This window comes from Brassica napus, chromosome C1 (assembly GCF_020379485.1).
Source record: "Brassica napus cultivar Da-Ae chromosome C1, Da-Ae, whole genome shotgun sequence".
In the NCBI taxonomy this organism is placed as follows: Eukaryota; Viridiplantae; Streptophyta; class Magnoliopsida; order Brassicales; family Brassicaceae; genus Brassica; species Brassica napus.
This window is the reverse complement of record NC_063444.1, coordinates 41,256,536-41,283,369: the sequence shown is the minus strand read 5'-3', so window position 1 is coordinate 41,283,369 and position 26,834 is coordinate 41,256,536. Positions and strand designations below refer to the sequence as shown.

General features: G+C 38.6%; 2 protein-coding genes across 2 annotated transcripts; both read right to left on the bottom strand.

Annotated features, from left to right (window-relative positions):
* Window positions 1-13,115: 13,115 nt before the first annotated feature.
* LOC106416960 lies at window positions 13,116-14,012 on the bottom strand. The gene has a single exon (XM_013857832.1). The coding sequence runs from the start codon at window positions 14,010-14,012 to the stop codon at window positions 13,116-13,118; it is 897 nt and encodes a 298-aa protein (XP_013713286.1).
* An 8,151-nt stretch (window positions 14,013-22,163) lies between these two features.
* Window positions 22,164-23,493, bottom strand: LOC106416961. Its single transcript, XM_013857833.1, has 3 exons — window positions 23,326-23,493; window positions 23,069-23,283; window positions 22,164-22,971 (listed from the first exon to the last, which is right to left on the bottom strand). The coding sequence occupies exons 1-3, from the start codon at window positions 23,491-23,493 to the stop codon at window positions 22,164-22,166; spliced, it is 1,191 nt and encodes a 396-aa protein (XP_013713287.1).
* Between the last annotated feature and the right edge of the window lie 3,341 nt (window positions 23,494-26,834).

Below are 26,834 nucleotides of genomic sequence, written 5' to 3'. Positions count from 1 at the left end.
CTCATGCAAATCCTTATAATAAAGGTGATCTTCAATCATCGGTTTCCAATAAGAGAAGTTGTCCGTCGTGAGCTTGAACATGTCACCTTCAAAGGTAACGGTGGCCTCCATCTTCACTTCTTCAAGATAACGGCAACCTTGCTCTGATACCAGCTATTGGGAAAATTAGCGGATAATATTTTCTTTGAGAGTTTAAGATGGAATGTAGACGGTTTATGTTTGAGATAGCTTTTGTATTTGGGAAAGGAATTTTCTACTAAGGCTTGTGCTTGGAGATTCTTTTAGAAACTTTCTTAAAACTCTTTCTTGAATGTTTTCTCTCAATTGCTTTTCTTGATTCTTGAATAATACAAATGGTGCTAAGCACCCCTATTTATACAAGTGAAGGAGCAAACTCTAACATGTTCTAGATTTCTCTAAATTATTATCTTATTTCAAAATATCTAACATTAATTATTCTACTCCATAACTTTCTCTCTTCTTCTCCATAATTCTAGATAATTTTTCCTCCTTGTGTTCTTCTTTTGGGCTCTTAATATGGATCATGATTTTTGGGTTTCGGGCTAATGGAGGAAAAAACTAACAAAGTGTCTTTCTACAATACCAATGCAATTTATACAACTTTTCAGCTGAAAAGTAATGGCAAAATGCATTGATTTTATAAATAAATCGATTTATCTAAAATACTATTGGTTAGATATGTGATATTAATAAAAACATAAATGCATTTTAATGAGTTCATTAATATGTGTGAAAAATGTCTAAGGGACACTCTTTGTGAAACGGATGGAGTATAAATTATTGTGTTCCTCTTTTATGGTTACATTATCTAATAATGTATGGTTCCGTCTTCTGACCATTTTTGTAATACCGGTGACATTTAAATAGTAGCTAGACTCGAGTCTTGCTTGTCTTCAATATCAAACCTCTATGTGTTCGTCATAAGTTCATATCTCCGCTTGTCTAGGGCTAGAGAAACTAGCGATTTAACACTTTCAAACTTCATTTGCTCACACCTCACTGAATGCATGCACTGAATATCTCTAAACTTGGGTGTTGGATTAAACATTCGTGAACACGTAGATACCGAAACTCTACTCATCTCTTCTGCTACTATACTGATTCAGTTATCTTCTCAGGGTTTCTTGATTCAAAGTTTCCTCCTTTGGCTCTGTTATCTTACATGTTTATATATAGACATGGTTTATAGCTAACCCTAAAAAAAAAAAGAAAAAGAAAAGAGCAAAAAGATTAGGGTTGTTTCTATCTTTTCCTTCACGGAAGTTCCTCAGCCAGAAACCATGTCCTATTTGCCGCCGGTGTGGACTCTCGCTTACTATGTCGATATTTTCCTAGGTAAGATCTATTCGATTAGATATGATTATATCCATGATCTGATATGTCTTGTTTTCCCAGTCTCTAATTGTTTACAATTGATCTGATATGTTTTGTTTTCCCAGCTGCACACACAGGTGTCTTCTGGGAAATCAATGATTTCCCACTTCCATGTCTCGATCCCCATGTGGTTTATGAGAATATCAAGTCAACCCTTCTCAATAAGGGTTACACGGGACCCGCGTCTATATGGTTGTACGCAAATGATGAAACCCAGATAAAGAAGGAGGATTATGAGACTTTAATTAGGATTCAGAATCTGTTTCGAACCTTAAGGTGGGTTTAAACCCTTACTTTTCTCTCTCTCTTTTTTTTCTACTTATTGTGTGTGTAATCTATCTATCTATTTTGCAGACACCAGAGATTATAGAATGACAGTGGACATGCTAATATGTGCGCTGGATCATCCAATGTAAAATCTGATGGTACTCGCAGAGGACTTCAAAGAGGAAGATGCAGTTGATAATATTTACCTTTTGCACCATAGAAAACAAAATATCTTCTTAGCATACAAGCAGCAAGTAAAACCAAGACTTCGTAGTACTGAAAACCCACGGTGGCTTTATGAAAGTCTCTTGCAAGACAAAAAGCCGAAGACCACAAATATCATCAGAATTTTCCACACCCCAAGGCCGAGGCCGACCTTAGGAAGCTTCCCCAGATCATCGGGTAAGCTTGAAATTCTTTTTTTTTTTTAAATCTATATATTGATTCATCTAATCATTATTAAGTCTTAATGGATTTGATCGATCACCATCTGTTTTTTTTTATTCTTCTTTTGTTATTTAAATGAAATTGTCTTACTTGCAGTTCATTAATTATACACATGCCATCTGGGACTTTGTGGATTCCCCAGCACTTCAAGATTTGAAACCTGTCATCATTGCTGCCAATATCGATGCATTTTTTATCCTTAAAGATCTTCCTCCTCCTAATTTTACCCAGGTGTTTGCTGATGAGGATGCCCTCCCGGAACATCTGATCAGAGGATATATATGTTCCAACCTCCATGTCGATATCGTCCCCAAAGGTGATGATTGTGGAATATATGTGTATATGTATTTTTTGTTAATAAAAAAATTGTGTTATTTATGTAAACTATTTCTTTTCAGGAAATTGGCGTTCCAGAATCCAGAAAATTGTAAAGTTCATTCTTTTCAATGCATTGACTCATCTTAGAAGACCAACAACCTTGCTGGTACTCTCGGACAACATTCTTAGGGACCACCCTCTCTTCATGACCGTTTGTCAAGCTGTGACATCGAGAGGTCTCAGTCTCATTTTTCAGCCGCCCATGTGTTGAGTATTGATAGCTTTATACTTAAGTCTTGTAAACACTTTGAGGAAAACTAAAAGTTTTAGCTGACTCGGTTATGTTATCCGGTTTGGAGTAATCGAGTTAGTTAGAGTCTTGGTAAATTCCGGTTTTGTACATCCTTCAATATAAAAGGATAAGTCAGAGTTGGTTAGCGTCTGTAACAGAATAATGAGCTCAGGTTGTCGTCTTCGCGAGAGAGTCTTGTTCAGAGAGTTCGAGTCAGTGATCTAGTGGATTTGCTGGATTGATTCTAGCTCCAGTGAGTAATCTCTGCACATCGCATGATAACACTGGGTAAACAAACTCTTGTGTCGATTTATTGCTTTCTTTGATTATCAAGATCCAAACGAGTGATTGATCGTGTGATTGAGAGATTGAGAGAGATCGAGGGTTTCGCGTAACAAGTGGTATCAGAGCCAGGTTGTTAAGATCCGGGGAGGTTCCGATGACGACGAAGAAGATTCGGGCGGAGGTGGAGCTGTTCAATGGAGAAGGCGACTTCTCGCTTTGGACGATCCGTATGATTGCTCACTTCGGAGTTTCTGGTTTGAAATAGGTGGTTCTCAGTGATAACTTCAAGATCGAGGTTCCTCTATTGAAGGAAGAAGGAAAGAAAGTTTCGGATGATGATGACGACGAATCTGGAGGTTCGCAAACAAAGACGATCTCAGATCCGATCAAATTGGAGAAAGATGAGCGAGCCAAAGACATGATAATCTTGAACATTAGCAATCAGGTACTGCAAAAGATCAAGCATTGTACTACTGCTGCATCGATGTGGTCATTACTTGAAAAGTTATACATGTCGAAGTCATTGCTGAATCGGATCTTCGTTCAGTCTCAGTTCTACACCTTTAAGTGTGACAGCTCAAAGACTATTGAGGTTAATTCTGATGAGTTTCTCAAGATTGTAGCCGAGATGAGCAGTCTGAATGTCAGTGTGACTGATGAGATTCAGGCGATTGTGTTCTTGAACTCTCTTCCCATGAGTTATGATCAACTCAAGCATACCCTGAAGTATGGGAAGGACTCACTAACACTGGAAGAAGTCTGCTCTGCAGCAAGGTCTAGGCAGCGTGAGGTAAAGAGATAAGCAAAACTGAGAAAGAGTCAAGTACAATTCTGTACACAGACGATAGAGGAAGGAGCTCTAAAAGAGACTCGCGTGGAAGAAATAGACCAAGGAGTAAGTCAAACGGGAGAAATATTGTGTGTTGGTACTGCAAGAAGGAAGGACATTTGAAGAAAGATTGTTATGCTAGAAAGTGAAGCATGGAAAGTGACAATGATGGAGAGGAAGCTGTGATCATTGAGAGGCTAGGGGCTGGCGATGTTCTGAATGCCTCTGTGGATAATTCAAGAGAAGAGTGGGTCATTGACTCAGGGTGTACTCACCATATGACTTGCAGAAGAGATTGGTTTGTGGAGTTCTTATAAGAAGGCTCTAAGATTCTCTTGGGTGATTATCACACGGTTGAAACACATGGTATTGGATCAATCAGAGTCAACACTCATGGAGGCTCAGTCAAAATTATGAATAATGTTCGATATGTACCAACACTCAGGAGGAATCTCATCTCAACCGGGACTTTGGATAAACTTGGTTTTACTCACTCAGGCGCTGAAGGTAAAATCAAGTTCCTCAAGAACGGAAAGCTAGTGCTACAAGGCATATTGAGAAATGGTCTATACATACTGGATGGTGAGACAGTGACAAATGAGTTTTGTCACTCAGAAGGCTCTTAGTCTCAAGTGTCAGTCTAGCATAGTAGACTCGGACATATGAGTTACAAGAACATGCATGTTCTTGTGAAGGAAGGGTTTCTGAATAAAAGAGATATTGGTAAAGAAGCCTTCTGTGAACATTGCGCTGTTGGAAAGGCTAAGCGTGTAAGTTTTGAAGCTGGCAGACATGAAACTAGAAACGTATTGGAGTACATTCACGCTGACCTATGGGGTTCTCCGAATGTTGAGCCATCTATGTCTGGAAGCCAGTACTTCTTATCACTAATTGATGATCACTCAAGGAAGGTATGGCTCTGTTTCCTCAAGACTAAAGACGAGACGTTCTTGAATTTCTGTGAATGAAAGAAGCTTGTTGAGAATCAGGTTGATAAGAAAGTGAAGTACTTGAGGACAGATAACGGTCTTGATTTCTGCAACAATGCTTTCAATTATTTCTGTAAGAAACATGGAATCATTAGGCACCGAACCTGCACTTACGCGCCTCAACAAAACGGCGTGGCAGAACGTATGAATCGGACATTATCGGAGAAGGTCAGATGTCTATTAAACGAGTCTGGGATTGATGAGAAATTTTGGTCAGAGGCTGCAGCTATCTCAGCATATATGGTCAACAGGTCTCCATCATCAAGCATTGGTTTTAAAACCCCAGAAGAAGTGTGGTTAAACAAGAGACCGGGATACAAACATATGAGGAAGTTTGGATGTGTGGCTTTCGTATATGTAAATCAAGGTAAGCTTCAGCCTAGAGCCTTAAAAAGGATCTTTATTGGTTACCCTATAGGAACCAAAGGCTACAAGGTCTGGATGATGGAAGGTGATCAGTGCGTGGTAAGCAGAAATGTGAAATTTCAGGAGGGTCTGATGTATAAAGAGGCATTGAAAATGCGGGATGTAGTGAAAGAGAGTCAGGGTGATGCTAATCCGTCTACAGATGTGAAAAGATTGGAATCCTACAGCGAGAGCACATTGGAACCTGAACGTACCGTTCAAGGTGGAGTAAATGTAGTTGACTCAGAGAGGGCTAGTGAAGATGAACCAGAAGGAAACCTTGATGCATCTGCCAGATCAAGCATGTCAAACTATCAACTGGCTAGAGACAGACCAAGAAGACATGTGGTACCTCCAATCAGACTTAATGATTATGATTGTTCAGAGGAAGAAATAGCTTTTGCCTTATATATCGCAGAAGTGGTGAATATAAAAGAACCACATGATCTTACAGAAGCGAAGGCTAGCAGAGACTGGATCAAGTGGAACGCAGCCACTGATGATGAGATGGATTCTCTCAGGCGTAATGAGACGTGGATTCTAGTTGACAAGCCAGTTAACAGGAAGATTATTAGCTGCAGGTGGTTGTTTAAAATAATGCCAGGGGTAGAAGGCGTTGAGCCTGAAAGGCATAAGGTGAGACTAGTGGCTAGAAGGTTCACACAGAAGGAGGGGATTGACTATCAAGAAGTATTTGCTCATGTGGTTAAGCATGTTTCCATTAGGATGCTTCTGTCGTTAGTGGTGAATCGAGACCTTGAGTTGGAACAGATGGATGTTAAAACGGCTTTCCTTCATGGGAATTTGGAGGAGGATCTGTACAGGCTGAAGGGTATGAGGTCAAAGGAAAGGAACATCAAGTGTGTCTACTGAAGAAGTCCTTATATGGTCTGAAGCAGTCTCCACGACAGCGGAACAAAAGATTTGATCAGTTCATGAAGGATCAAGGCTTCAGTAGAAGTGAACATGATATGTGCGTTTACACGAAGGAGGTGTCTCAGGGTGATCATCTATACCTACTACTATACGTTGACGACATGCTTATTGCAGCAAAGAAGATGACTGATATCAAGATACTGAAAGATCAGCTCAGCAACACTTTTGAAATGAAGGATTTGGGAGCTGCGAGGCGTATTTTGGGTATGGACATTATAAGAGATAGGAAGAATGGGAGTCTCAGGTTGTCACAGTCTGTGTATCTAAAGAAAGTAGTTGATAACTTCAGAATGTCAGAAGCAAAGAGTACTCAAACTCCCATTGGCGTTCATTTCAAACTAGGATGAGAGCGAGTGCATTGATACAGAGGTTACACCGTATTGTTCAGCTGTGGGTAGCATTATGTATGCTATGGTTGGAACTAGGCCAGACTTAGCTCATGGTATTGGCTTGGTTAGTCGCTACATGAGTAAGCCGGGGAAGCTACATTGGGAAGCTGTTCAGTGGCTATTGAAGTATATTAAAGGGTCTCAGGATCTTCAGTTGGTATATACAAAAGCAAAGGAGTTGGAGATACATGGCTATTGCGACTCAGACTTTGCTGGTTACTTGGATAAGAAGCGATCAACATCTGGATATGCCTTCACTGTTGGAGGAAACGTGATTAGTTGGAATTCAAGTCTTCAGTAAGTTGTGGCGCTGTCTACAACCGAAGCTGAGTTCATGGCGATTACTGAAGCCGTGAAAGAGTCTATTTGGCTAAAAGGGTTGCTAGAAGATTTTGGTTTCAGTCATGGAGCAGTCAAGATTTGGTGTGATTCTCAGAGTGCAATATGTATATCCAAGAACAATGTCTTTCACGAGAGGACGAAGCATGTGGCGAGGAAGTTCTATTTTGTGAGAGATATCATTGAGAGTGGTGAAGTAGATATACATAAGATTCATACAAGCCAGAATCCGGCTGATATATTGACAAAAGGTGTACCTGTGAGCAAGTTCAAGTCAGCATTAGACTTGCTCAGAGTCCTCAAAGCCTGAATTGGCCGAGGCACTAGCTAGAGGTGTAAATCCAGAAGGTGAATCCACGGGGAAGAGATCATGACTTGTGTTGAAGGTGAAGTTTAAGGGGTCTCAGAGTTCCAGTATTTCAGCTAAGGTGGAGATTGTTGAGTATTGATAGCTTTATACTTACGTCTTGTAAACACTCTGAGGGAAAATAAAGGTTTTAGCTGACTCGGTTATGTTATCCGGTTTGGAGTAATCAAGTTAGTTAGAGTCTTGGTTAATTCCGGTTTTGTACATCCTTCAATATAAAAGGATAAGTCAGAGTTGGTTAGCGTCTGTAACAGAATAGTAAGCTCAGGTCGTCGTCTTCGCGAGAGAGTCTTGTTCAGAGAATTCGAGTCAGTGATAGAGTGGATTTGCTGGATTGATTCTAGCTCCAGTGAGTAATCTCTGCACATCGCAGGATAACACTGGGTAAACAAACTCTTGTGTCGATTTATTGCTTTCTTTGATTGCAAGATCCAAACGAGTGATTGATCGTGTGATTGAGAGATTGAGAGAGATCGAGGGTTTCGCGTAACACCATGTCCATATTAACGTCGGAGTTATATCTGGATCCCCAAATAGGAAGTTGGTTCTGATTGGACTCTTCATGTTTATTGCTCTTCGAAATAAGCTTTTCAAGGTCACTGCCCTTGTGTGTTTTTTCTTTTATTTATTTCAATGCAGTTTGAATACGTGGGTTTTGTAAATTATAACACACAATCATTGCCTCGAGAAGATAACATAATCAATAGTAGCAGAAGAGATGAGTAGAGTTTCGAAATCTACCTGTTCACAAATGTTTAATCCAACACCCAAGTTTGTATTAGACTATGTGAGCCAGAGACTCTTTCTGATGCAGAAGGTTCAGGACACAACATTGGGCCGAGTCCACAAACACAGAAACAGAGTGTCGAGCCCACAACACTTTCTGCACTAGCCGTTAACAAACAGTGTTGTCATCAACGTACGGAGAAGACAGCTCACTGTCGGAAGACTACAGCTCAAGACCTCTTTACCTTTAACAGATTCCATTGCTTAGATGCTGATGCTGTAGTATGACAAGAAAAGCCCTTATGAGATGCTGCATCAAACACCACCGTTGTACACTGCCCTACGAGTCTTCGGTTGCAAGTGCTATCCATCAATGCGTCCATATATGGCAAATAAGCTCGATCCAAAGTCCTTAGCCTGCGTTTTTTTTGGCTATAATGAGAAATACAAGGGATACAGATGCTACTACCCACCAACAGGAAAAGTTTCATCAGTAGGCATGTCCTATTTGATGAAAACTCATTTCCATATGCTGATCTATATCGACGGTTTCATAAAGATTCGAGTTTCTCCTTACTCAATGCCTGGAGAGAAGCATTCTTACAACCGTTGAGTAAGACTGCTCAACCAAGGCTAGACATCCAAGAAGAACTCCCATCTCGCCGTGATGCTCAAGTAACTGAGCCAGTGTTGGTACAAGAGCCTCCACCAACCCCACCAGTCGAATCAGAAGATGAGTCTGATCCTGAGAATGAAGATATGAATCAAGGTCAACAAGTTGTGGTAGAAGAGGTTGAGGCAGAAGAAGATGTTCAGGTAGAAGAGGAAGCTCAGGCAGTACATCCTATGACTACAAGAGCCCGAGCTGGAATAATAAAACCGAACCCCAGATACGCTCTGTTCACTATAAAAGATGAATTTGCTGAGCCTAACTCTGTTAAAGCTGCTTTGAAACATAAAGGTTGGACAGCTTCAATGGGAGTAGAGATTAACAATATGGAGGAAACAGAAACATTTGAGCTTGTCCCACCTGCGGATGATCAAAACCCATTAGGCAGCAGATGGGTGTACAATAAAGAGAAATTCTTATGGCAGTGTTCTCACACTAAGGAGTAGACTGGTGGCGAAAGGAAACGAACAAGAAGAAGGCATAGGCTATATTGAAACCTTTAGTCCCGTGGTTCGCATTGCTACTATAAGAGCTGTTCTTCATGTTGCCGTAATGAAGAAATGGTCTTTAAAACAGCTTGATGTTCAAAACGCCTTCTTGCATGGTGATTTAAAGGAGACAGTGTATCTATTACAACCTCCAGGCTTTGTGGATTCTGAGAAGCCAGACTATGTGTGGAAGTTAAAGAAGGCTATCTACGGCTTAAAGCAAGCTCCTAGAGCTTGGTTTGATAAGTTCAGCTCATTTCTTCTTGAGTTTGGATTCAAATGTAGCTTCCCAGATCCTTCATTGTTCATATATCATCAAGGTTCAGATGTTATCTATCTCCTCTTGTATGTAGGCGACATGGTCCTAACTGGCAACAACAATCAGCTCCTTGACAGTCTGCTTGCTCAGTTGAACAGCGTTTTCAGAATGAAAGATATGGGTCCAGTACATTATTTTTTTGGTATCCAAGTCCATTATCACCAAGAATGACTATTCATGAACCAAGAAAAATATGCTACTGATCTTCTTGTTACTGCAGGCATGTCTGATTGTGCTCCTATGCCAACACCACTCCCACTAAAACTCGACAAATTTCCTGGACAAGACATTGAGTTCCCTGATCCGTCGCACTTCAGGAGCCTGGCAGTCAAGTTACAGTACCTTACACTCACCAGACCTGATCTCCAGTTCTCGGTGAACTACATCTGTCAAAGGATGCATGCTCCAAGTCAATCTGACTACACTCTTCTAAAAAGGATTTTACGTTACGTCAAAGGAACTCTGCAGCTTGGTATAACAATTCAAGCAAACACCGACTCAAAGCTTCTATGCTATAGTGACAGCGATTAGGCCGGCTGCAGAGAGACAAGACGTTCCACTGGCGACTTCTGCACTATGCTTGGTTCAAATGTAATCTCATGGTCTGCTAAGCGTCATGAGACTATCTCCAAATCATCAACCGAAGCTGAGTACAGGACAATGTCCATCGCAGCTTCTGAGATAGTATGGCTTCAGAATCTTCTTGCGGTAATGGGTCTGAAGCAGGATAGGACTCCATTACTCCTCTGTGACAATCTCTCAGCAGTTTGCTTAACGGCTAATCCCATGTTCCATAAACGGACAAAGCATTTTGACTTTGACTATCACTATGTTCGAGAACGTGTTGCTCTCAAAGCTCTCGAGGTCAAGCACACTCCAGCCTCACTCCAGCTCGCTGATGTGTTCACCAAGTCTCTGGGCCAAGACGCGTTCTTCAAGCTACGCAGCAAACTTGGAGTCTCCCGTCCTCCGATTCCAAGTTTGAGGGGGGGATATTAGACTATGTGAGCCAGAGACTCTTTCTGATGCAGAAGGTTCAGGACACAACATTGGACCGAGTACACAAACACAGAAACAGAGTGTCAAGCCCACAACACCTTCTGCACTAGCCGTTAACAAACAGTGTCGTTACGTACGGAGAAGACAGCTCACTGTAGGAAGACTACAGCTCAAGACCTCTTTACCTTTAACAGATTCCATTGCTTAGATGCTGATGCTGTAGTATGCTAACATGAGCTTTAGGGTTTCCTTTACTTGTGTATATAAAGACATGAACACATTGTATAGCCGCTTAAGTTGAAAGAAATAAGAAAAGTGTTATCTTCTTCTTCATTGATTCATAGAGATTCACAGTTTGAATTCGTGGGTTTTCATTTGATTTGCTGTTGCTTTGAGTTTGTTTTTTTGTGTGTCGTCTTTACTCGGTGAGAAAAAAAGTGATTGTTTTTTGTTTTCGGATAATAGAATGACAAAGGTTTAGCTATCATCGCATAAGCCATCTTAGACCAAACGTCTATTGTTAGTTGATCATGTATGTGTAACGACCCTGGTTCTGTTAACCAATGAATTGGTGGAATGCGAGACGAGCACCATGTAAAGACGACATGGCTTATGCATTATCTCCAATGAATCTTCACTGTGTTTTGCAGTTATGCAGACCTGAAACCACCAACCTCACGAACTCCTGCATCAACAGGTCCCAACGAAACATCATCTGCACAAGAAAACGATCAAGAGTTGCCTCGAGGCAGTGACGTGCTACTGGAATTTTTTTATGGAAGTGTGTAATAGGTATCTTAAAACCATATTTAATAAGTGTGTTAAGTTGAAAGTGGCATTCTCAGATTTTTGCTTGTTGTTTGTGGATGAACACGACTCAGCCTTCTTCTGTACCAGCAAGAAGCATGCGCAGAAACTGTAACCATTGTGACAGACACTTCTTTTACTTGAGAAGACAATGCAGCTGATCAGCCGAAGCCAAGACCTTTGTCACCTATACTCACCTATACTCACAATGTGAGATTAGAGATAGATTGGCTGCTTTAAGCAGTGTTCAATTGTTATTACTTCTTCTAATGTGAGCTGAGTGTCTTAAATACTTGCAGGGACGAGGACATGAAGCCTCCAACATCACCGCTTCCATATCCGGTCATCAATCATTAGTTATGTGTGAATCGAATTGGCCTTAACTTCAGATTTCTAAGAAAAGTGAGAGAGAGAGAGAGAGATAAGACAACTCATTTTTGCATGTGTGAATCAGTGAGATTATTTGTAGTGTAATACAAACATTCATCTTTCTTTGGGTTTCTGAGTTGGTAACCTCATTTGTCTCCCTCTCGTATAATCCAGACAAGAAATTTAAAAAGATAACAAATATGAATATGTATATGAAAATATCTAATACTAATAAAATGCAAAGAAAAAATAATATACAATATGATAAATAAGTAAAATTACCATATGTTGAATTGAAGTTTGTTAATTTTATTTTTAATAAATTGAGAAATGATTGTTTAAAAAATATATTATACAAAAATAGTTTTCAGAAACGCCGAGATGAAATGTCAACCGAATAAATATAGGCTGCCTTTAAATTTACAACTTTAAAAATCTATTTAGAATTTTATAATAGATAATTGTTATGCATTTAAATAAAAAGTGTTAAAGAAGATAACATTACGATTGCATAAAGAGTTCTGTTGGAATTTTGTTATTTAAGCATGACACATATATATGGTAGTTGTAGAATGTATATGTTTTGGAGATCCGACAAGCTATGTAAACTTTTCAATGAGGAAATGTTTTACATCTAATTCAAAAGATGTGGTAAAAAATATAATGTGATGATTACATATGGTTTTAAAATATAGTTGTCTGGCGTATGTCAGTTTTAGTATTTAGACAAAACTATGTAACATTTTAATACTGAAAAATAATATATATGTAAAGCAGAAGAGGTTGTAGATAAAATAATGTGATGAAAATTATAAGAAAATTGTCTGGTGTATGTCACTTTTCTTTTTTCATATTATAAGAAAATTTGAATATTTTTCTTTTGCTTTTCATTATATTAAAGTTTGATGTTTTCACTTTTTCTTTATTTTATATCATGGAAAAATCAAAAATACTAATTCCAAAACAAAATGGAATATCGAGATTCAAAATAACAACAATATTCAACATTCAATGTATAAACACACTAAGAACACATGAAATTCAAAACTAATTTATCTCCTTGAGTAGACTATTCTTTCATTCTCTTTATATTTCGATATGAATGTTGGCAGCTCAACAACATTGGCTTGATCAACAACTCTACCAACATCATTGATTTGATCAACAACTTTACCGTATCTAATTTTCTTTACTCTTCACAATATCTCGTGTTGCATCCCTTTTAAAATGTATTCAAAAAATTGTTGAAGCTTATTGTAACAACTCAAATAGCTACTTTGATTCATGACAAAATTTTTTTTTTTTTTTTTTTGTGAAAGAATGTTAAATTTATTCAAATCAAAAAAGACCTTTGTACAAACTAATGCAACTTGAGTTTAAGCTTGTGTGATAGTTTTGAAACAAATTTTGTGGAGTAGAACCCGTCTAATCTCTAGACGAAAACCAAACCACCATCGCGTTGTTGAAAGATGTTCCAGCTCATCCCCGAAGTGAACTGATTCGGTTTCGTATTTGCTTGTCAATGAACTTGATAAGAATGCTCGGAGGTGTCTGAACCTGGCCGTGTCTCCTACCATTTCTCTCCAGCCAAATACTGTGCACTGAAACTTGAAAAGCGTATCTTAGGAGGAACCATGTCTCCCCTGAGACAGTGTGTGTCGATATAAGATCAAGAACTTGACTCCATATATGTGAGTAGTTCTGTCCAAGTAGCTTCCTTGTAAGGTTCCTCCAAATAGTCTCTGTGAAGGTGCAGCTAAAGAAAAGATGATTTCGGGATTCGACTGCAGAGTTACAGAAGATACACTGAGCGTTTGCCTGTGAGTTCCACTGCAGCAGCCTATCTCCTGTTGCCAGGCGATTATGTACAGCAAGCCAAGACATAACAGAGTACTTTGGAGTTGATCCAGCAAACCAGAGACCCTTATACCACTGAACTTTTGACTGCGGCACTCGAATAGAGTTCCAAGATTGGTGTGTGTCGAAACAAGGTCGAAACACATTGCCTTTCCCTTTCCACTTAACCACATCGTCCTCTTCTGTAAGCCCCTGGACTCTCAACTTCAGGATCTCCTTATCAATGGTGATTAAGTGTTCTGCTCTGTAGCGGCGGCTCCGGTAGTTTTGAATAACAAACTCGACGGTGGCATTGAGATTGATCCCAAGCGCGATGCAACGTTGCATTTCTGTGATGTCTATTATCCTCCCCAAGGGGGACCACACATCAAACCAGAAAGAAGTAGTAGTTCCACTTCTTATTTCTACTTGTACAAAAGATCTGGCCAGAGTTCTATACTTCAGTAGCTTCTTCCAAATCCAAGAACCAAGAGAGCTTGTGTCGCCGCTGATACTCCAGAAGGAGCCCTTTCTTATCATGACAAAAAAATTGATCTAAGTATATATATATATAAACGTTTATTTAATCATTCACTTAGTCTCTCTAACATTTTGTAAACACTGCGTGTACATTGTTTATACATTTTTGTTAAGTTGAATTCATTGAATCTTATCGATTAAAACATCAACATTAGCAAAAAAAATTAAATGATAGAAAACCTTGTAATCTAATATTGTTCAGAACAGATATATGATTGACAAATAGAAGATGATAATTCAAATGAATCGGTTGATCATCTAAAATGACATGTTACTATGATCTTGGTTGTCTCTCTTCAGTTTGGGTACACTGATCTCTTCATTTATACTCATTTCTCCAGTTATACTCTTTGGTTGTATTGTAATGCAGTTTATGATCCAACCTTTCTGATTCTGGTACAAGTTTAATTCAGACAGTAATATTATCAGGTTGTGGTCTGTTCTGTTTTATCTGCAATGCATTAACACTGTGTTTTGCACTTACGTAGACCTGATACAGATATGAAAATTCAACTGCGAGTGAGTCAATCGATACTAAACAAGCACCCGAACATAAAAAAGATAATGATCCAAATGCATCGAAGAGTAATGGAGAAATCGAATATGTAACCGCGAGAGAGATTCGGTTCAAGTCCGTGAATAATTCAAGGAGGAGTTGTTAGATTTTGTGAAGTAAGCCAAGAAAATATCGAACAAGTAAAGTAAACCGAAAACCAATTGAACCAAAGTTAAATTATCGAGCCGGTTTATTTTGTTTTTACAAGTTAATTACTTTAAAAGGAAATTAAAGATTCTGTTTCGAGAAAAAGGAAATTAAACATGAGACAACAAAAACAAAAAGAAATTTTGTTTCTTCATATAAATTAGAATTAGAGCTTGATCCGCGCTTCCGCGCACATATTTGTTTTCACTTATATTTATATTATTTAATTATTTATTGGTTAATATTTTTAACATTTACCATATTTTAAATTTTTTATAAAACCAATAATTAAATAGTTTATATGCTATAAAAATATTTGACCCATGCGTCCATACTAAACATTCGACAAATATTGATCCATTGATATCTTTGAGTAATATTTCAAATATTTTGATTAGATATGAAAAGATTTAGATATATCAGAGAAAAGAATATTCAATTATAAACATTAAATACTGATGTACAAGTATTTCAAAAATAATTAAATCTTATTATATACAAATTTATTGTTGAAAATAATTAATAATAATTATTCCGGAATCTTTCATAGCAATTGTTTTAAGAAATGATTTAATAAAATAGGAAAAATATTATTGCTTAAAGATAAAATCATTTAATATTTTAGTGGCATTGTCTTGTAAATAAGTTTTAATTTTTAGGATGAATTTAGAGCAACCTCAATGGGGGGGTTCTTGCTCTTGGATTCTTAAACATACGTATATGTGTATGTATATATTATATATACGTATGTAATTGTGGGGGTGTTAAGCTTTATGGGAAACCCAACCGAAGTTTCTCACTTATAATACATACACATATATGTGTTTTAAAGACCTAAGACCAACCGCAACGGCGGTCCGTAACGGGTCTGTGGCCCAAATCCTTAGCTTTTTTACAATTAAAAAATTGTGAATTGGGCTCAGCTTTAGACGGATCGGTACGGATCAGTCCGTAAATAAGGCTTCGAAGGATCAAGTCCTTACTGCACGTGGCGTCTGATGGTTGGCCCGGCGAGATGTTGTGTTGGGTTATGTCGAAAAAAAAAACATTCGCGGCCGAAGGTGAGAAAAAAAAATCAGAGCTCTCGACGAAAGGCGATTTCTCTCCATCTTCGATTTCTCTCCATCGTCGATCTTCAAAGGTAAATAAACTAATTCTGTGGTAGATTTAAGGATATGTTAGCTTCCATGTTGTTCTCGTCTCCCTCTATGCTTCGTATTTCCTTTGAATCGATTTGGGGATTTCTTCCATTTATGGTTTCAAAAATTTTGGGGTTTTGAAATTGTTTTCAAATCGTTTTCAATTGGGGATCTTTTGGTTTGTAGTTAGGGTTTCAATCAATTTAGTTAGCTAGAAAACTCATCACTTGTTTTCGGTTTCAATTCGTTTTCGTTTTCGTTTTCGGTTTCAATCGATGTAGTTAGGGTTTCAATTCGTTTTTGGTTTCAAAACGTATCTGTATGGTTTCCTGTGGCTTATATTTTTCTGGTTTCAAAACGTATTTGTACGGTTTTCTGTTAGCTTAATGTGTAGCTAGTAAACTGTTTAGTTGATCATATATCTAAGTTAATGTGTTCTTAAACTCCCTAGTGAATGTGTTCTTAACATAGTTTCTGGTTTTTTGTGCAGGCCAACGAACATGGGACAAGACTATAGCTACACTCAGCCTTCATCAGAGGAGTTCGACATCAACTCTTTACTTGAAGCAGAAGCTGCTCTCTACGGGGATGAAGCTCAGAGTAGCTACATAATTGCAGAGGCGGATCAGTACCCACCAGAACCTGAGGCTGATGAAGGAATCCCGAGGACATGCTATTGCGGTAGTGAGCTTGTTGTTGAAACCTCGTACACTCGTAAAGATCCAGGAAGGAGGTACTTCTCCTGCAACAACGTTGACGATGGAGACTCCCACATCTGGAAATGGTGGGATGTGGCGATTCAAGAAGAGCTTCGTGAAACGCAGACACAACTTAGGATGGTCAAGGATCAATTCTTTGAGAGTGACCAGAAGGTGGCTAAGCTTGAGAAGATCGTGGGTGTGTTAACTAAGAAGACATCAGTGATGAAGATTAATAATTAGTGTTTCTTCGGGATGAGCATATTCATGAACGGTTGAAAAGTGATTTAATCGAAAATATTTGGAATAAATTTGGTGATGAAGATTAATAATTAGTGTTTCTTGATTTCTTTATATTTATCATTGTATCTTTTTTTGTATCATGCACTTAATAAAATTTAAATTTCAATTTATAAAAAAATACTATAATATTCTTAAGGATTAATTTTGTGAGATGTTTTTGTGGAAAATTGTTTCTTATATTTCAGGACGAACTGGGGCAATGTCTTCTTTCTCATTTGACTACTGTTTTTTGGATGAGGTCACTGCTTCAAATCTAAATGAAGACAAACTTGTGAGTCAATTTAGTTAGTAAAATAAATGGTTTAATCTATTATGTGTCTTTACGTTATTTGTTTGCAGTATCTTCCTGTGGGAGCTACGAGTTCTACTCCTTTGCACAAACAATGCCAAGAGACGATACCGGTGAACAAAGAGGGAAATTTATGGAATGTGAATTTGCGATTTAGCGAATCTGGCGGCAAGTATTACATCACAAGAGGCTGGAGAATTTTTCTATCTTTATGTAAAATTATGGTTTTTATCTTTAATTGTTGTATTTTAATGTTTAATTATTGTTTTTTATGTTTATTTATTGTATTTTATGTTAAGTTATTCTATTTAATCATCCAATATATAAAAATTATATTTCATTAAACAAAAAAAAATACATTTTTTATTCCTAAGAATTCCAACTTCGGAATCACCATTGTACACACATTTTTCATAAGAGTCCTTAACTATTCAAAAATAATAATAATAATAATAATAATAATAATAATAATAATAATAATACTAATCTAATCCTAAGGACTCCACAATGGGTATCACCATTGTGGATGCTCTAAGAGCAAGGACCCCCCCCCCCCCCCCCCCCCCCCCAGTCGAGGTTGCTTTTATATTTCTACTTGTCTTAATAGTATACATAGATACGTTCGGAAGCATATCATTCATTTGCTTTCTCAAACCAAACACAAAAGGGTATCTCTTCGTTTTCTCAACCATAACCGCTAGTCCTAATTTTCACGTTCGGATCAATCTCGACCGCTGCTACATCAACATGGAGTTCGCCTCCAAAGGTTCTCTCCACAACGTTTTCTCTAGTTCCGTGGTAGACCCATGCCAGAGATGATGATCGGACGTGATGCTCTTATGATTCTTCAAGGACTCGAAGCTCTTCACTCCCAAGGATACGTTCACTGTGATCAAGCCTGCCAACGTTCTTCTCTTCCCTTCCAAGACTTTCGGAGAGCAGTGGGAACTGTGGGATCTCAAGCTTGCCGATTTCGGTTTATCCAAGGAACCGGGCACGGATTCTTCTAGGTCGGTTTTGTCTGGTGGTACGCCCGCCGCAGTACATGGCCCCTGAGTCTTTGGGACTCAACGGAGTGAATATGGTCGGACCTTCCGTTGATATGTGGTCTCTAGGGTGAGTGGTTCTTCAGATGTTTGGTGGCTGTCCAAAGAAGATGGGAGATTGCTACGCCATGGAGGCTTCCCAGACTTGTGTCTCCAGTGGCCAATGACTTCTTTAGAAAGTGGATGGAAGTGCAGCCCTCACGCAGAGCCACCGCAGCGGAACTGTTGAAACATCTTTTTGTTGCACCGCACAGACTCGTGAGGAGTGTGATTCCACTATGTCCAGATCAGATGTACTGTCCTCCTGCGGTCATAAGGTATGCTAGACGACAAGGAGGACCGATGATGATGATGATGACTATGGCTCCACCAAGACCTGGAGATATGATCTGCTGAGATCAATCAAGCACTAAAAAAAATAGAGGAGCTAGGGTTTCGGTTGTTAAAGAGTCGTGTATAGGTTTCAGTTGAGTCCATGTCTTAATTTCAGTTGGTGATTAGTTTAGTCATGTGTTTGGTACTTGCCTGCTAAGTTTCAGACCCTCTAATTTCTTTTAGGTTCAAGTCTTGCTGTATTTGTAATGCATCTTCCTCTTTTATATCAGAGATTATTAAGTGTTTGATTCTTTGATATCTTCTAGTTATGAGTTAAACAGCTACTCCAGCTATGGAAGGAATCTTCCTAAAAACAACAGGGATACCTTTGACTGTTTTCTTCCCTCTGCTTTCACTGTTTGATATGTTCCAATTCCAAACTATCTCCTTACCAAAGCAAAACCTGTCGTGACCCGAAATTTTATTGAATCGGTTTAGCATTGTTCTGTTTTATCTTCAATGCATCAACATTGAAGGTGGCAATCTCTCAGGTTTTTGCTTGTTGTTTGTGCAGGAACACGTACGACTCAGCGTACTACTGTACCAGAAGCAGGAACTGTAACTGTAGTTTCAACCTCAATGTATGAAACTCACACCTCAATATATAACTCAAAGATCTCAAATAAGAATAACTCAATTCTTATTAATAGCTTAAAGAAAACTCTCAAGTCTTTAGCTCTCACAATGATCTATAATCAAAAACGCACACCCGATATCACTAGTTGATATCTTCTTTATATAGAACCAAATAAATCCTAATCCTACTTAACAAAACATATTTCCTTTTTCTCCTAAACCCAACTCAAGTAGGATTACTTTTTCTTGATCTCTACGTTATCATCAAGTTTACTTTCAACTATTTCCCCCTTAAGCTTGATGTTAACTTCATTTATATCATGAACTCCATTAAGCTATCTCATCTCTTTGAACTTGATTCTCCCAAGTGCTTTAGTTAGGATGTCAGATCGTTGCTCGTTTCCTGGAATGTGCTGAACATCCACCTGCCCGTTCTCGACGCATTCCCGTATGAAGTGATAGCGCTTGTGTATATGCTTACTTCGCCCATGGAACACAAGATTCTTGGTAAGAGCTATTGCAGACTTATTGTCTATATGAATCACAATCTTATGATACTCTTGCTTGGTTACTTCCTCAAGTAGTTCCTGTAACCTGATAGCTTCTTTGGAGGCTTCGGTAGCGGCCATGAACGCGGCTTCACATGATGATAGTGCCACAGTCTCCTGCTTTGTCGAGCACCAAGAGATAGGACATTCATTTAAATAGAAAACGTGACTCGTAGTGCTGCGTCCATCGTCTTCATCGATATTGTGACTTGAGTCACTATATCCGACCAGTTCCACGTCCTTTGCTCGAGCGTATCTGAGACCAAGAGTCGTTGTACCCTTGAGATATCGCAATACTTGTTTTAATGCTGCTGCGTGTGACCGCTTAGGCTGATGCATGTATATACTGAGTAGCCCCAAGCTGAAAGAGAGATCCGGTCGCGTATGCAATAGGTACCTGAGGCACCCAATGTTGCGTCTGTACTCCCCTTCATCGATGCTCTGTTCCTCTTGAGCCTTCGACATCTTTAGACCAAACTCCATAGGAGTATGCGTTGCGTTGCATCCCTCCATGCCGGTTTCACTGAGAATCTTGTTAGCATATCTTTCTTGCCTTAATGTAATTTCATCCTTCTGTTGATCTACTTCGATCCCTAGGTAATACGTTAGGAGCCCAAGGTCACTCATATCAAAGACATCAGACATCTCTTGCTTGAACTCCTTGATCATCTTAGTACATGACCCTGCAACAAGAAGATCATCGACGTATACGGCGACTAATAGGAACTGGCTGCTCGTTGCCTTGGGGTACAAGGAAGGTTCCTTAGAGCACTTGACGAACTTTAAGCCTTCCAGTGCATTGTTTAGTTTTTCATTCCAGGCTCGAGGCGCTTGTCTCAGACCGTACAACGCTTTCTTCAGTTTATATACATTTTCCTCCTTGCCTTTCACTCTAAATCCTTCCGGTTGCTGAACATAAACATCTTCTTTCAAGTCTCCATGGAGAAACGCAGTCTTTACGTCTAGGTGGTGAATCTCACATCCTCTTGATGCAGCTAATGCAATAATGAAACCGACGGTTTCTATCCGAGCCACAGGAGCAAAAACCTCTTCAAAGTCGACACTGTGTCGTTGTATATACCCCTTAGCTACCAACCTTGATTTGTATTTGTTTATACTTCCATCTGCGTTTCTCTTAATCTTAAATATCCACTTGAGAACTATTGCTTTGGCTCCTTTAGGTAAGTCTACAAGATCTCATGTTTTGTTCTTTATGATAGATTCTATCTCATCTTGACATGCATCTCTCCATACCTTTTCTTCTACAGCTTCTTCATAGCTCCACGGTTCTTCATTCAAAAGAAGAAGTAGGTGTTCTGCTTCGTCGTCAGCAAGCAACACATAATCATCTAAGTAGGCCGGTTTCTTGCTCTCCCTTGGTGATCTCCTAAGTAATGGTTCTTCAACAAACTCACTACTGTCCTCATGGCCATCGTTGCCTTGTTCGTCTGTGATATATACACTACTTTCCTTTGTTCCTATCCCTTGATTCCCAAACGTATCAAAGAGAAGTTGGAACTCTCCCGGCTCTTCTTCTATACCCTCCGTCTTGTTGCTCCACCTCCAGCCTTTGTTTTCATCAAAGGTAACATCTCTGCTCACAACGATTCTTTGATTCGTTGGATCAAACATTCTATAAGCCTTAAAGCCTGGTTCTGTTCCAAGATGCACCAAGCTCCTTGACCTATCGTCCAGCTTTCTCAGGTGGTGCTTATCGACTTTCACATATCCAATGCATCCGAAGACTTTAAGATGCTCAACACTCTGGTTTCTCCCCTTAAAGACTTCATATGGTGTCCGAGAACTCAATGACCTGCTTGCGACTCTGTTGATGATATAACACGCATGTCTCACTTCTTCTCCCCATAGGTAGTTAGGTAGATTCATGTGTTTTAAGATGCTCCGAGTCATCTCCATTAAGGTCCTATTACGCCTTTTCACTACTCCATTTTGTTGTGGGGTATAGGGGGCAGTTAGGTGCCTTTGGATTCCATACTTTTCACAGAACCTATTGAACTCTATTGACGTGAATTCTCCTCCTCTATCTGTTCTAAGCGTCTTTGTAGACAATCTTGTTTCATGTTCGACAATACTTTTGAAAGATTTAAACTTCTCAAAGGATTCTCCTTTCTCTTTCAATAGTATTGTCCACATGTAACGAGAATGATCGTCTACAAGAACAAAGATATACCTGTTCTTTGCCGTAGTTGTTGGTGCAATTGGACCACAGAGATCCCCATGTATGAGCTATAATCTCTCAGCTGCTCTAAACGTGGTTGCCTGTGGAAAAGCTTGTCTGGCTTGTTTCCCAAGCATACACGCTTCGCAAGGCTCCTTTCTGATATCAATCTTAGGAATGCCCCGTACCAACTCTTTCTTGACCATTAGTTGTAGTTAGTCCGTTCCGATATGTCCTAACTGAGCATGCCAACGTGCTCCATCATCTTGGACCTTTGAGTGCAGGCACTTTGCTTCTACCATCTCCATAAGCACTTTATAAAGACGTTTGGTGATCTCTTCGCGCTTGTAATCAGATTGCCGTCTTTATCTTTCAATGTTAGAACATCATCTTTCATCAGTACTTCACACCCTGATTCAGTTGCTTGACCAAGGCTTATGATGTTGCTCTTCAACTCCAGTATGAAGTAGACATCTGCAAGTATCTTCTTATCCCCGTCTTGGCTCACAAACAAGATGGACCCTTTACCTTTGATGTCGATCCTTGAATCATCTCCAAACCTCACTTTTCCCGTAATGGTCTCGTCTATGGTGTTAAAATACTTCCTATTCCCTGTCATATGGTTACTAGCCCCATTGTCTAGATACCATAACCTGTTTCCATCAATGTTAGTCTTGAACTCCTTAGGCCTTATGTTCTTCTCGTTTAAATACACAACCTCATGCATCAACAATTTATCCGCTTCATGCATCTCATCTGCCTTGTTCTCATAAGTCTCCTGTAACTTGAGCAATCTATCGGGACAGTCAGCCGCAAAGTGTCCATTCTTATCACATCTAAAGCATGTTATCTTCGACATATCAAAGTTTGAATATGATCTTCCTCGTCCTCGTCCTTTTCTACCGTAAGCTCTTCCTCCACGACCTCTTCCTCGATAGTTCCCATTAAAATCGCGTTGATAATTCTGCGATGCCTCCGTGTTAGCATACATCAGTTTGCTTTTGTCATCTTGTGTATCTTCTTCTTCATCAGCAACTCTTTCTTCAAAGGCTTTGAGACGTCCGACGATGTCTTCAAAGCTTGTGGTCTTATTGATCCAAAATCTGTTCCAAAGATGCCACCATATGTATGTATTTTTTTCGAGGAAGACAATTTAAAATCTTCTTGACAAGCTTTGGTTCCTCCATTATTTCACCTAACGCTGCAGATTTTGATGAAAGCTCGGATAACTTGCCAACGAAGCTATCTATTGTATCATTATCCTTCATCTTGAGTTTCTCAAACTCTGACATAAGTGTTTGTAGCCTCGCTTCCTTTACTCTTTCTGCTCCCATGTGTCGCGATTTGATAGCTTCCCATACTTTCTTTGCATTATCTAGGTCTCCAATTTGAAGGACAAGCGCTTCCGGTATGGACTGAAAGATCAAAGCCATGGCGATGTCATTCTTTTATGCTACCGTTGATTCTGTCTCTATTGCCTCCCACGCCTTGTTCACCTTAAGAAGAAGCTTCATTCGGATAGCCCACACAGTATAGTTTGATGATGTAAGCATTGGACAGTTTATAGAAGATCTGCCACCATATTTCAACTTCAAATTATCACTCGCAATTGTGATATCTCCCATTGTTCTGGATTGTGATATCTCCCATTGTTCTGGCTCTGATACCAATTGTAGTTTCAACCTCAATGTATGAAACTCACACCTCAATATATAACTCAAAGATCTCAAATAAGAATAATTCAATTCTTATTAATAGCTTAAAGAAAACTCTCTAAGTCTTTAGCTCTCACAATGATCTATAATCAAAAACGCACACCTGATATCACTAGTTGATATCTTCTTTATATAGAACCAAATAAATCCTAATCCTACTTAACAAAACATATTTCCTTTTTCTCCTAAACCCAACTCAAGTAGGATTACTCTTTCTTGATCTCTAAGTTATCATCAAGTTTACTTTCAACAGTAACCAATGTGACAGAAGACAATGCATCTGATCAGCCAAGACCAAGACCTTTGTCACCTTACACAATATGAGATTAAGAGAGATGAGGTGAAGCATTCTACGTTAAGTGTGGTCAATTGTTATTACTTCTTATGTGAGCTGAGTGACTCAAATGCTTGGACATGAAGCCTCCAACATCACCGCTTCCATCTCCGGTCATCAGTCATTAGTTATTTGTGAACGAGTTGGGCTTAAACCCTGGTGCTTCTTCCTAACTTCAGATTCTTACAAAATGAGCTAGAGAGAAAGGGGGCAATTCAGTTTTTGCTGGTGTGAATCAGGGAGCTTATTTGTAGAGTAATACAACATATTCAATTTGATAAACCATTTGTGTTCCTCTCACATAATATATAATCCAGATTTATTATCATTAAAGAATTTCATAAACTTTGGATCTATCTTATATACTCAACTTTACATATATAACGTTAAATGTTTTAATAAAACTGTATATATTACACAGTTTTTTTTTTTGGTAAAAGAAAATAGATAGCATATTTATATTACACAAAAATTTAAAAAGATATGAAAAAATTGAAGTTTTTTACTTTTTAGTGTTGTATACTCCATAAGAGAAATATTTTTTACTGATTATAACGATGCATAGAAGTACAAGTTACTGTGTGCATGGCCAAGGGCTAACACTCATGAAGCATCAGTGTTATCTGCTAAAGTTTACATAAAAGTGTAAGGCATATCACACTCTTGTATGGACAATTTTGTGCATACTTTACACGACCAACTATAAAACACTGGCCAGAAAATAGTAATTCTAGATTACTGGGTGCATGGTAAGAAGAGTCGACATACTTGGGAGTTAGTTTGTGTTGAAAATGTGGCAATCGAGACAAGAAAGAGTTGTCGCCTTACGTCTCGGAGAGAAAACTACGGAACATAAACATGGGAAACCACAAAACGAAGAACACAATCCCAAACTATGAATCTTCTATAACCTCTCTCTTGGATTCTCTTTATCTCTTTTTATATATTCACAAAAGTTTTGTTTTGTCATATAGACTGATCATGAATATACTTGAATTTACGTTTAGCCACATGGAATAATTCCAAACAAAACCAACTCTAGCAATATTTTGCAAATATGTTATTTTTTATAATAATGTTATGGATGATATCGCGCCAAAACTTGTGTTGTGTCATTGGCTATTGAGTACTAGTCTGTTACAACTTACCACATTAAATAGCGCATTTATTTTAGAAAATATGTATCTCTAATAGTACGTTGCCTATAGTAGATTTGTTACAGCAAGAGGTTTTGACAGCTTTCTCACCTTTCATCGCTTTTAAGGCTTTCCTTTACCATTTCAATCAAGTGCTTGCCACTCCATGCACAATCTCTTTAATCAAAAGGCACCCACCAAAGTAACCTTTTTGTCATTTACCATTAGTAATTCTTGCGGATAATGCTTTGTCAAAAGAAGTTTTCTTTTATATTCGTGAAATGCTTTTACAAAATTTTGAATCTTTAGTGGAGCTTAGAAAGGTTCCACTTGACTAGTATATATGGCCAAACCATATACACGACGTGGAACCAAAATTTCAAGAGAATCTCATGTTTTTCAATAAATTGTTGCAAATGTTAAATAGCTCTCCCACGAAAAATACTACGAGTATATCTAAATTTATTGTTATGTCCATATAAAAGAAATTAACTTATAAATCGGGTAATGTATCATGGAAATAAAACTAGCACAAGCATACAATCATGCACCAAGTAATTTAGAATCTTGTGTAATAAAATCTGATGATCATGTTCAGGTCAGGTCCTATATATAACCGATTAAATCATAACGGAAAATTTGACCCCAAAAAAATCATAAAGGAAATTAGGATATAAATTACTATACTAACTTTTTTGATATCATTTAGTTTTTTTACAATATTTAGTTCTTATATAAAACTTGATGTATAAAGTTAGCCAACAACCCGTCTTGATTTTTTTTTTTTTTTTTTTTTTTTGACATCAACCCGTCTTGATTATCATCTGAGAACCACAATATGATGATAAATATGAGTTAACAATACAAGTTCACACACATACACAAGCCCTTTCTCAAAAAAAAAAAGTTCACACAAACACAAATCTCCAATTTGTAAGTGGTCCTTGGTGATTTTTGTCTGCATGAAAAAGGTTACTTTTTACAAAACATCAGACCCGATGTCAAACCAATAATTACATAATATTTGTTTCTTTTGATGCAATTACCCAAAAAGAGAGACAGTTTGTTTTATTTTAAGAAACTTTATTTTAATAATAATAGTGTTTCAATCAAAGGCATTTTTCTTTCTAAGATCGGACTTGTAACTGCCCAGTTCCTGGCCCAAAAATTTTCATAAAAGAATAAGCTTTTCTACGGCCCATTTGACAAAAATCTAGGGTTCTCTTCATCATTTCCTATAAAAAGAGATGCAGCCCTTCTTTTCTCTAATTCTGAAACTTAAGCGAAGCTCTGCAGAGATTTAGAGAGACTAGGAAACCCTAGCCGTCAAGTTTCTCTTTTCATTTTCTCTCTTCTTCTCTCACGCCTCTCTCTCTCTCTCTCCCTCTCCTTTCTCTTTCTGTTGGATCTCTTCCTCTCTCCTCGCCGAGAGTCCCCCGAGAGCAAGCCGAGCCGCCGGTGGCGGTGGTGGTCGTCGTCCAAGTGGTGGTGGGGTGATCGTCTGAGTGTGGTGATGGTGGTGGCTGTGTGGTGTTGTGGTGGTGACCAGATCTCGTCTCTCTTGTTTACTTGTTCCAGATCTGTTCAGATCTCATCCCCTTTGTCTCTTGTTCCAGATCCAGATCCAGATCTAGGCTAAGGTGGAGTGTCTTGAACCCATCTTGTTTTCATGTACTGTATACTCCTTTATGTAGGAGTTAGGGTTGATTAGACCCTGTTTGAAAGATAGGATTATAGATCATGATTATTGCTAGGATGTTAGATGAATGGAACACGATGCA

Coding starts and splice junctions, on each gene's coding strand:
- LOC106416960 (XM_013857832.1), bottom strand. CDS start 14,012: ATGATAAGAAAGGGCTCCTTCTGGAGTATCAGCGGCGACACAAGCTCT.
- LOC106416961 (XM_013857833.1), bottom strand. CDS start 23,493: ATGGGAGATATCACAATTGCGAGTGATAATTTGAAGTTGAAATATGGT. Junction 23,284..23,325: donor CAATAGAGACAGAATCAACG/GTAGCATAAAAG, acceptor TTGATCTTTCAG/TCCATACCGGAAGCGCTTGT. Junction 22,972..23,068: donor CTTTCATCAAAATCTGCAGC/GTTAGGTGAAAT, acceptor TCTTTGGAACAG/ATTTTGGATCAATAAGACCA.